The sequence below is a fragment of the Geospiza fortis genome, unplaced genomic scaffold, assembly GCF_000277835.1.
Source record: "Geospiza fortis unplaced genomic scaffold, GeoFor_1.0 scaffold1310, whole genome shotgun sequence".
Lineage (NCBI taxonomy): Eukaryota > Metazoa > Chordata > Aves > Passeriformes > Thraupidae > Geospiza > Geospiza fortis.
This window is the reverse complement of record NW_005054534.1, coordinates 581,197-592,655: the sequence shown is the minus strand read 5'-3', so window position 1 is coordinate 592,655 and position 11,459 is coordinate 581,197. Positions and strand designations below refer to the sequence as shown.

General features: G+C 38.7%; 1 protein-coding gene across 1 annotated transcript in view; it reads right to left on the bottom strand.

The window, feature by feature from the left end:
- Positions 1 to 6,290: 6,290 nt before the first annotated feature.
- The window catches only part of ADGRL2 (adhesion G protein-coupled receptor L2), a 165,034-nt gene continuing 159,865 nt past the window's right edge, over positions 6,291 to 11,459 (bottom strand). The window contains exon 25 of the mRNA XM_031063819.1: positions 6,291 to 10,607. Coding sequence (XP_030919679.1) covers positions 9,853 to 10,607 — 755 coding nt within the window. The 3' untranslated portion in view covers positions 6,291 to 9,852. The remainder of the gene's footprint in view (positions 10,608 to 11,459) is intronic.

Genomic DNA, 11,459 nt, shown 5'->3' with positions numbered 1-11,459 from the left:
CGCCTTCCCTGCCATGGGCAGGGAGCCTTCCACTAAACCAGGCTGTGTAGAAGTCCTGCTGTCTCCAGCACCCAGGACTCACAAACTGCAGAATTCTGAGCAGATTCACAGCTGGTGAGCCTTTGTTTGTTTGGAGCTACCACTTTTTTCTTGCCAAGAATGTATAATACTTTATTCTGTGGCACACGGCAGCATGGTGAACTACAGTGTCAAATGGAGAAACTTTATGTCACTCACTCTGTTTGTGAGGACAAGTGAGGACTAAATATTTGATATGCAGAAGCCCTTTAAGCATTATCATCCCTTGCCTGCGTTAAACATCATCACCATCCATTCAACAGAATGTACCTTTCCTGTCAGCAAGTGGTGCTGGGTGTTTGAAGACGTGAGGCTGAATCTAACTTTGTACCATCCATGGAGTACATGAGTCAATGCAAAAAAAGTCCTTTAAATTGCTGCATTTGCAAATGGAAGTCCTTTAAATTGCAGTATTTGCAAATGGATACTTTATGGGCCTGTTCTGGCTGGTGTTGCTGACTCTCACACAGGGTATGCAGACCACTTCAAGAGCAGTCTGTCTGTATCTCCCCAATGAACAGAGACCTTCAGAGCTATTCTATTCCTGATACATTTAATCAGAAACTTGTGAAACAGATATCATTTTCTGTATCACAGAGTGAAAAATAATGAAAAAGGAATTAGTTTTTATTGGAAGGAAAAGTTTATTTAATTAGTTTATCTAAATAGTAAGTTGGCAAGCTTTTAGAACCTATCTGATTGCAACTAGTTGCTGGAAGACTCTTTTCAAATTACTGAAACTTATGAATCAGTATGTAAAGACACAAATCAAACAAGACTAGTGCTATTTGAACAATTTTCCAGATCCTAATTCCTCTGCTCTAAAAAATATATTTGATGTTTCCTTTTCCTGACAAATGCAAATCAAATATTAACTGATTACATTTCAATGCAGTCATTATATTCTATGAAAGGGTTGAGGAGAGGGCAAAAAGAAGAAGAAGAGTTGTTTGTTTTCACCAGGGTAACCAAGTTCTTTTCTATATGTGTGTTTAGTGAGTGAATCAGACTGTTTTAGCACATGATTGCTTAGATTGATAATTATTCAAGAAACAATACCTTGGGAAAATCTATGGTAATAAAAAAGAAATCTGGATAGCCTGAATAATCTTTTCAGGTAGATATTTATCTTCAAATGAAGCTATTTTTTGTACAGTTTCTAGTCTTTAGAAAATGCATTATTGGTTGGTTAAAAAACCATCAGACTGTTAGTGTTTAGAGTGGGGAGTTCAGGGTGGCAGTGAGATAAAGCACTAATAAATGGTATGCTCAGATACATAGCTGGGAAGATTGTTAGGCTTTAAATATAATGTCAAAGGGGCAATATCAGCTGAATCTATGCATCTGTACTCTAGTGACAACTGTTACTATTACCAATATGAACAGATAGCAGGTTCTAATTAAAGTTACAAGACAGAGGGAATAAGCATTAAGAAAGAAAAGAATAATTTCATTAATAAATAGCACTTGATTTATCAGTTCACAGAAAAGGTCTGAAAATTAGTATTTGAAATTACTTTAAATGCAGCAGCTGTCAAACCACAGAACAATAGCCAAGTTGACCTAATTAGAACACTTACAACTATAAGCATATTCTTAACTTGATATGGGGAGACCAAGTAGTCTCATAAGTGCCAGCTAATGCGCATCAGACTTTTGCTGAGACCTAGAAGAACCTCTCCTGCAGCAGCTACCTGCTTACTTTGGATGTCAGACTATTCAGAATTTATCTTTGTGTATTTTCTGCATCAGGAGAAACTTCTGTGCGCTCACCATGAGCTGGATCATGAAAGCAAGTTACACTGCAGGACTGTAACTGTAGGTTCTCCTTTATATATAGGTGTCATTTTTGCTTACTTTTAGTATTCAGTCAGGACAGCAATCCTTTAAATATGAGACAAGTATTGTCTCTGCAGATACTTTTAGCACTTCTAAGAATGGACATGGACCTTATTCCTTAAGTGATGCTGAGAAGCACAGTACTGTGATATTTACAGCACCCCTGCACGGGTAACACTGCCTTGCTGGTACTAAGCCTTGTTCTCAGGGAAGGGTGTATTCCTAGCCTTAGAAAATTTGTTGAGATAACCCATGGGAACCCTGTGCTAAGGCAAATCCATAATCGGCTTTCTCTTGCTAGGTGTTTTGACTGTTTCCTTCATTTTCAGTGATTTTTGTGAGTGGTAGAGTTTTGGTCCATTGGAGTAAGTTGGTTTTTCTTAAATTGGATTTTGAAAGCATGCTTTGAAAATTTCAATACATTGGAATGAAAAATTTCTTGACTGCTTTCTGTAAGCATATAGTGATCTGGAATGGCTAGGTCATATACATGAATCAAAACACTTGAAGAGTTAGAAATGGCTCTCTGAACTATTTTGTCAAATTACCCAGACAGATTGACACTACTGAGATTTTTCTGTCTTGTCTTGAAGGGCAGCACCTAGTGGTGCTGTAAAGAAGAGAAATGAGAAAGGGCAAAATTAATTCTGCACCTCATTTGCTTTATATTGTCCTTTTATTTTCTTCTCCATCTGTCTATATTCCTTTTCCTCCCCTGCTTTTGAAAAAAGGTCCAGGCTCTCCAGGCAACTCTAATGTGCTTGGAAACCATCACTTTTTTGTAAAAACTTGCACTTGTTTGGGCTTTGTCATGGAGATAGCCCTGTCATCAGTTATTTCAGCTATGCTCTCCTCAGGAAGGATTTTAGCAGTAGCTTCGAACTAAGCCACTCCTGCCTGAGGGAGGTGGAAGCTGAGAGCCCCAGGCAGCCTTTGCAGCCATAGCGGGGCTGTCACTGAGCACTGGGGGAAGCCAGGGCTGTGAGCGGCTGGGCAGTGCAGGCTGAGGGCGCTGCCCACTGCGCCAGCCCCAGTCGGGCTCTCTGAGCTCCTCAGCTGCCAGCTCTGTGTGGGCAATGGGGGTCCTGAGTGTCCCTTAGCTGGGGAGCACCTCACATCACCTTGCAGGTGCCCTGGCGGGGTCAGTGCCACCAACAGGGCACGGCCCTTCTGCAGCCTCACTCCGTCTGTCATGGGAGGGACACTGGGCCAGAACCCGAGGTGCTTTTGAGTACAGGCAAGAGTTGTGTGACCTTTTCTCAAAAGAAACAATCAATTTGGTGTGGTCAGAGCCTTCAGCTTCCATGTGATTAAAAAAAAAAAAAAAAGCTGTTTTCCAGGCAGAGCTTGGAAACAAGCTCAATACACATAAACTCGCAGAGATTTGGAAAGATTGTCAAAGGCAGCTCCTGTGAAGCAAGCGAAGCTGAAGCAAGGGCAGATCCATGGCTGCTGCAGAGGTTTGGTGGTGGCATTTACATCAGAATTACTCCAGGCTAGTTGTTGTCAGGATTGCAGCTTCAGTAGGTGAAGGAAGGTGCTCCTTTGAACCCAATTCCTGGGTTATGGCATTCAGGGCCTGCCCTGGTAAGCACAGCAAGGCAGTGACACTGCTCATGGCTCCTGGCTGCAATGACAGGGCTGCACACGCACAGCCACCTAACTTGGGGTGATAAAAGGGCTTTACTGACAAAAACATACATGTCTTCCAGATTATAATTAATTCTGGCCCTGAAGTAACATTTGTTGCACCTGGGATTTAAGTGCCTAAATTCCACCAAAGTTTCGCTTTGAACAGTGAAGTGCTTTTTGGGTCTGACATCTAGCAGATCCACATTTAAGCATAAACTGCAGAGGAAACATTGCCAAAAGAGACATAACTGCTTAGAGCAAGAAAATTGTGCCTCTCTAACGTACTAAAATTAAGTCAATTGTGCAGCTGTTGAGACTAGAGGGAATGGCTGATGTAATTTATTTGGATTTAAAAAAGAAAAAATAAAAATCCATATAAAAATATGCCTACCAAGAAGCCATTAAAGCAAATGCGTATTAAGGAAGTGAGAGCTAAAGTAGTTGTACATTAGAAACTAAGAGGTAGAGCAGGATTAAATGGTTGATTTTTTTAGCATGACAAAAGGCTAATGGTCTAGTGCCCCTACGCTATTCAACTGGTGCTATCTGAAAATGGGGATGAGCATGCTGCCGGGGAGGTGGCACTGTTTGCTGTTAGCACAGAATTACTTCAGTTAATCAGAACTAGGGAAGATTGTGATTGACCTGGGTTAACAAAGTGAATAAATGGGCAGTGTGATGCAGATGAAACGCAGTGCTGAGAAATGCAAGGTTGGGCTCACATTCAAGAGAATAATTGGAAGTATTTGTAGGTTTTACTGGGCTCTAAATTAACCATAACGATTTAGGTCATTACTTACTTTGTCCAGCCTAGTGGAATAGTGTGTTGTTAAGGGGTCCTATGAAAACAAAAGATAATGTGAGACCATGGGGGGGTGGCAGTAGCACAGAATAGAAGATACAACTCCCATCCATAAATCAACATGAATCCATAATTTTGTTCTTGCCCCATCTCTTAAAGCATACTGACAAAAAGTAACTCTGAAGACTGGCAACTAAATAATTAAAGAGGTGGAGGATGATGAAAACAAGGATTTGTTTAGCAAGAAGTTAAGTAATAGGATACAGAGGGCAAGTATTTAAAACAAGTGGTGTTAAGAATACAAGTTAAGAAGCTCCTATTTATATTGCTAGTGCAAAAAAAAAAAAAGGAAAAGTGGTATATTTAAAGAGAATTAAAATGAATTATTTTCACGAGAATCTCATTAACCTTTGGGAATCCTTCTGTTAAACAATCATGGAGGCCAAATGTTCAGCAGCATTATGTTATTTTAAAACAATTCTAATGCTACAATAGGACTGGACCAGTTGTTTTAATGCTATCGCCAGAAATCCAGCTTCTCCATTAAAAAAACCCACACAGGTACTAACCTGCTGCCTCCTATTTGGGAACCTGAGCTTTTAATGTGCACTGGTTTTGTGCTCAGCTTTGCTGCCTGAACTTTGAACTGGTTGGCAGTGGAGAGTCTACATTGTGCCAGGGCTCCTACTTCACCATATAAAAGAAGGTGTGCACCCAAGGAAGAAATGGTTCAGTACACAAACTTTGCTGTAGAAAAATTTTCTTTATGGAGCTACCTATTCTGAGTGTAATTTATGCAGCTGTGATTTCCCCCATCTGGGATCCCAGAATGATGTCTGCAGCAGCTGGTGCATGATATTGAATGGTCCTTTAAAATCTCCTTGCTGCTGAGTAGAGGCTTGTGTGATTTTCAGTAGCATTTATAAGCACTCAGGCTGCACCATGGTGTGATCCCCTGCACATGCCAGGAACTTGGATGGGGAGAGGCTGAGATTAATGATGACATAATACATTAAGAAGAGATATTAATGCTCTTAGGCATGAATTAATGAAATACCATTGAGAATTTATCCTGCATGAATAAAAGGATTTGGAAGTTGTCGTTCTAAAAACCACATGAAGATTTTACTCAAAAAAGCCCCAAACACTCTGTTGAAATAGATGGGGTCCTAACAAACCCTCACTCCAGACTTTTGGCAGAGCCAGATGATTGAGCTGGGGCCATTCACTGAATTCCTACTAATTTACAAAGTGTTTGTGTAAATGAAAGACACAGATCTCTTGCTTCCAGGGTTGTGACAGTGATAATTTTTTATCTCCAACTCAGTGCAAAACTGTGGTGTAACCATGGAATAGAGAACCAGCACACCAGTGGCATCTGTAAATCTGGGATCCTCATCCCACAGTGCAGCCATATAGCAAGATCCTTGCTTGATGAAATGGTAGCACTGCTCTTCATAAATGTGGGAGGTGATTGTCACCATTTATTTTTTAATAAATTAAGGAGTGGTCGAGTGTGATCTCTCTGGGGTGTCTTTGCAGGATTACTTAAGAACTGAAGGATTACTGCTGAATCCCATCTTTTTAAGTTCTTCATTGTTCCCTAGAATTAGTGAATTAAAATGTTGTGTGTGTATATCTGTCATATTTATATGATTGTCTACCTGTGGCTTCTCTTGATTTTGAAAAGCAATTTTATTCAGCGATTAAAAGTTACACTACTGTATGTTGTCATATAATAAATTCTAGAAGAGAAGTTTTGTTATTTTTGGGGCAAAGGAGGGATAACACCAGCTGCAGTACACAGGGACCATTTCCTTTTTTGTTGCTCTGTCTGTTGTGAGTCATAAAAAAAAAATCCTCAAAACTTAGGACATCAAGTATGACACATATTTTATCCATAATTTATGGCAACTTAAAACACCTTTTATTGCCTACATAAGTGAATATATGTAAACTTTATTAGTAACTTCATTTCAAATTTAAAATAACCAAAGGTGTATTGTAGAATTTACAGATAAAGGTTAGTTTTAACTAAGAAGGTATTACCAGTGTTGCATTTCTTCATGTTATGGTTCACTTATGTAGAATTGAGATGTATTTTATATTAGACAATGCATAGCACCATTATACAACAGTTCACTAAATGTACATCCCATTCAATCTTTTGTAGGAATGAATATAACTGGACTGAAGTTACAAAGAAGAATTGAACTGAGCCAGTAGGGTTAACACTGATACTAACAGGAGATTACCAGCCATAAGAAAATTACAGCTCTTCTGAAAGACAGTGCCTAAAATAGCAACATATTGTGGGCACCATCATAGGAACTGGTTAACTGATGACCCTGAAGAAACACTTGTTTCCATTAATTCTGCTGCCATTATTTTGCTATTCTTGAACTCTTCCTCTGAATTCTTCTGTCCTTCTGATCCCAAGACAAGATGGCAGGAATGTTAGAAGAGAACATAAATTACAATAAGCTGTCAACTATATAATCATACTGTAACCTACTACACTGAGAAATTACACCAACAGAAATTTGGCAATGTATTGGCTGCTAGCTAAACACAGGACACTCACTAGCTCAACATTAAAAGAAAAAAAAAAACAGGCTCACTAAAAAGCAACATCTACATTACAAAGAAGCTAACAAAAGAATTCCCTTATGATACTTAGGTTCAGCTGGTTCATCTTAGGTTCATCAGCTACATTTTCTTGTTTTATGAATACTTGTTACATTTGCAATTGAATATGTATTTAAGATCACAATGCTACAAACCTTTCTCCAGTATGTAGTTTTGCCACCTTTAGTTAGACACAAAGGAGTAATTGCTTGAAATAGGGTTGAAGATTCTGCAGAAAGTTGGTGATGTTATTAGGTCATGTGTACTGTAATTACTTGACTACCATAATTTTGAAATCCTTAAGAACATGATTTCCTAGGTAGAAGGAAGCAAGTATGCTTTTGCCAGACAAAGGGAATAAATTTTGCTCCAAGGAGTCTGCTGTGTACCCTGAATCAGCAGATTCTGTTTCATAGAGACTTCAGATTTTTAAAGCATCTCTACTAAAGAAGCAAACCCTTTCTGATTAAAATTTTCTGTTTCAGTGACTCTACTGCAAACACAGTAACATTTAAGTGTTAAGGAACTTACTGGCAAGAGTTACCACTGGCTGATGGTGGAAGATGCTTTTTTATTTATGAACAATTGCTACAGTGTCACAGTCCTGAATAGATATGTTGAGGTTACCTGAACCCCACAGTTCCATCTCAACCTGGATTTTAGTTTTTTAGAGCTTGAACGTTCTCAACAGTGGGAAGTCTTGCCCAAACATTCTTCTGAAATCCAAACTTTTTAAAAATGCATTGACTTATTTTCCAAAAGGACTTTATACATTTCAATGCATTAAAAGGTAATGATACAGCTTTTGAGTGAATTTTTGCTGTTATCATACAGAAAGTCCCAGTGACCACGCGTGAAACTGTGGCCTCTGTGATGATGTGGCATAAATTTGAGAGTTATTTGAAAGAACATAGTTTAGGATGTGGCGACAAATGCAGTCCTTGATGCTGTCTTTGAGAGGCCCTGGATGAGAGGAACAAAAGAGGCTTGGGAATCAACACAAGAAAGATTTCAATTTAGTTACTGATTTGTGGATAACATCTTGGGCATCAGCTGCCTTCTGCAGTTCTCTAGCTTGATAAAAATAGGGACAGTCGTGCTTATTTATCTAACACAAACCAGTGCCATGATGGATGAATTATTTAGATAGCACTCAGAGTGCTGGCCAAATGCTGCTTATTTGTGTTTTCCCCACTGCAACAATGTATCTTCATCACTAATAATTAACTGCTAATTACTGTTGCCAAGAACATGAGAGTGGTGTTTACCACCTTTTTTTAATTTCAGTGCAGATGCCTACTTAAAAGTTATGCAAATATATGAATTTACAGTACATTTTCCTAATGACCCTGCTATATCTTGGTTTGATCCTATTCAATTGTGACAAAGGAATATTAAAGATGACCTGTCTTCTGTAGAGCTATAGACAGTTTCTGTTGAATTCTTGACACTTAAATCATGAAATGTAAAGATGCCATTCTAGGCAGGGCACATCTGGGTCGAAGGACTGCTGATGCCAATTATGCTTCGTACATAATAATGCACATTTTACCTATTTGGAAAAAAATTCACATTTATTTACTGTCAAACAGGTGTTAAACTTTACACTGGGTATTAGTGATGGGCTCATTATTAACAGGTTTACACAAAGGGATGAAAAAAGCAGAATTTTGTTGAAACAATTTACATTTCATTCGATTTTTTATCATAAAATAAATTAATTACTAAATATAGGCAAGAAGGAATATGGAAGAGTTATAGTTGTGTTTTATTTATTTTTTTTAAAGGACAGGCACCTTTTATTCACGAGAAAGCTTGTGAGAAGTGTCCAGTGTCCCCTTTACCCCTTACCACCCAACCCTGATTAAAGGATGAACAGGGAATTGAGTTACAATCTTTGTTAGCTACACCAAATTTGTGCAAGGCTTGGCATAATTGGCTTCTAAAACAACTTTCTCCCCAATTATGGTTTTTTTTGGCAATAAAAATTCAAAACTTAAGAGTAAAAACTAACTTGTCAAAGCAGAACACTGTTTACAGTGAAAAAATAAGTGAAAACAGGTAGAACTTGCATTTTAAACAAACTATCGTACTATGAACAGTGTAAGAAAAACAGCTTATAACATATGTGCAACCAAGAGCTTTTCACAATATTTTCTTCAAACTCTTTAAAATTATCTTTTAATGACAATTATATTTCAGTTGGACACAAATGTATTTATTTTACCCTAGCAATAGAACAAAATATAATTTCTTTAGCCATTTTTTCATGAGAACGGTTCATTGTACAGTTGAGGAAATATATGAAATAAGGCCTGTGGCTTGATTGCTAGTGGTTAGACATGTATTCAATCTTTGCCCTAATGGAAAAGATTTGCAGTGAACTGCAAATTGATGCAGAATATCTCTCCTGCTTTTGCAAGTCTTGTCAGGAACAGTAAGGTACAGTAAATTTGTCCCACAGGATTTTAAAGCCTACGCCTTGTATATAATACAATGTAGGCCTAGGAAAAAAAATGGTGCAGCCATATTTACAAATTTAGTTCACAAACTGCTGCAGTAAAATGGCTGGAAAGTGTTTATTTCTCTTTTTTTTCACAATTTTGTTAAATTCAGCAGCAGAAGATATCGTAAATACCTTGTTGGTATTTCTTTTCTTTGTAACAAATAATTCATTTTAGTATACTCTGTGTATATACAAAGTTTTTGCTTTATAAAAATTCACAGAACTGCGAGGTCCAGTCATCCCTGTTACTGGAGAACCACAGGGTCAACAGAATTGTCTCTTCGAGCAGATATGAGAGAGCCTGCACGGGGCCAATTAAGTCTTTTTAATACTTGAACGTGACCTTTAATATTTCTTTGCTACACTATTAAAGGCTTGTCACTAGTTGCATTTGTCCTTCTCTAACATCTCCTTCTGGAATACATCCTTCTTTGTTAATAGGAATGATATAGCCGTCGCTATTACCCCTGCTGATTTGATAGTACATCTGAAGCTGATGGCCAGCTCCTAGGTTTGGCATGCTCTTGTAGTAAATGTCCTCGTTTTCACTCCTCCTGGAAGGAGAGAGGTCTTCTTCAATGTCGGGGCTGCTCTCTGGGTAGGGAGAGTCTCTGAGGTTGGGCATGCTCGTGTAAAGAGAGTCTCTGTTGGGGGACTGGAGGCGGTCGTCAGCCTCAGCTGTCAGCTGTGAGACGTAGCTGTCAGTTCCCTCGGTCTTCACTTTCTTCTGGGGCTGGTACAGAAGGGAGTGAGTCCGCTGAGGGATGAGCGGGGCCTCCAGCTCTTTGTGGTGGAGCTCCAGCCCGGGGGCGTCGCTGTGCATCAAAGATGAGGCGTCTGCCACGATGGCGTCATCTTCGCTACTGCTCCCGCCAATCACAGCCTTGGCTGGCAGCGCCCGCTCCAGGTTGTGGTTCTTGCTGCTGCCACGCAGGTTGTTGTGCACTAACTCTGAAATGATCATTTTCTCAAAAGCTGCATCATTCAGGCTTAGTCCACAGTCTACAACTTGCACGCTGTCGTTATAGTCTCCATTGCGCAATGAGTAGCTGTTGTTGAAATTACCATTTAGCGGTAGAGTATCCATGGCACTTGTATCCCTGGCATTGTTCAGTGAATGTCCTGAAATGCAAAAGGACAGCTCTGGTTATTGCCTGACATGTTTTTATCACCTTTTTTTTTTTTTTAAACAAAGTTCTTTAATGTAGTTCAGGACAAAGTTGTACTTGGAAGTAAAACTTGAGAAAAGTTAGTTTATTGAACATTCCCAAATGTAAACAGTTGCACACCTTATAGGAAAGATGCATTCTAAAAATAGTAATGTGTGTTTCCTGTGGGGAATAGTGGCATTTGAATTTCGTAATTGAGTGTCAATTATGTGACTTTTCCACAAGGAACTGTTCACTCCATGCCCTTGCATATGTAATGCAAAGCAATTCATTTGGAAACATCTATGTTTTGAAGTACATCACTATGATTTAGAAAAAGAAAATTAACAGAATTTGTCCTAAACAACACTAAATTAAAAAGGAATTAGATCACAGACATAACTGAAGGTAAATGTACAACATAAACCCACATAACTGGCAAGCAACTACTTTAACAACATTTCTAACATTTTTTTCCTGTTTTTTGGTTTTGTTTTTTTTTGGAGATGAAGTAAAGAAAAGAATGAAAAAAATGGATAAATACAAAGAATTTATGTTAAACAAGGACAGCCATCTTTCACACTACAGGGACCAGGGCCCACAAGCACCATCCAACAACACGATAGACAGCAGGTGGAATGACTCACTTTGGACAACTCACATCATGTCTGTCTGCTCAGGCTATCTGGCCTAAGAGTAGCTGATATATAAAAGAAAGTAAAATGATTTATTGTAACATGATGAAGAATTACTGAGCTTCTCAGCAACTTAGTCAGAGCAAGGGTTCAGCAAATTAGATTACTAAGCAATAACAGCTTTTCTTTTC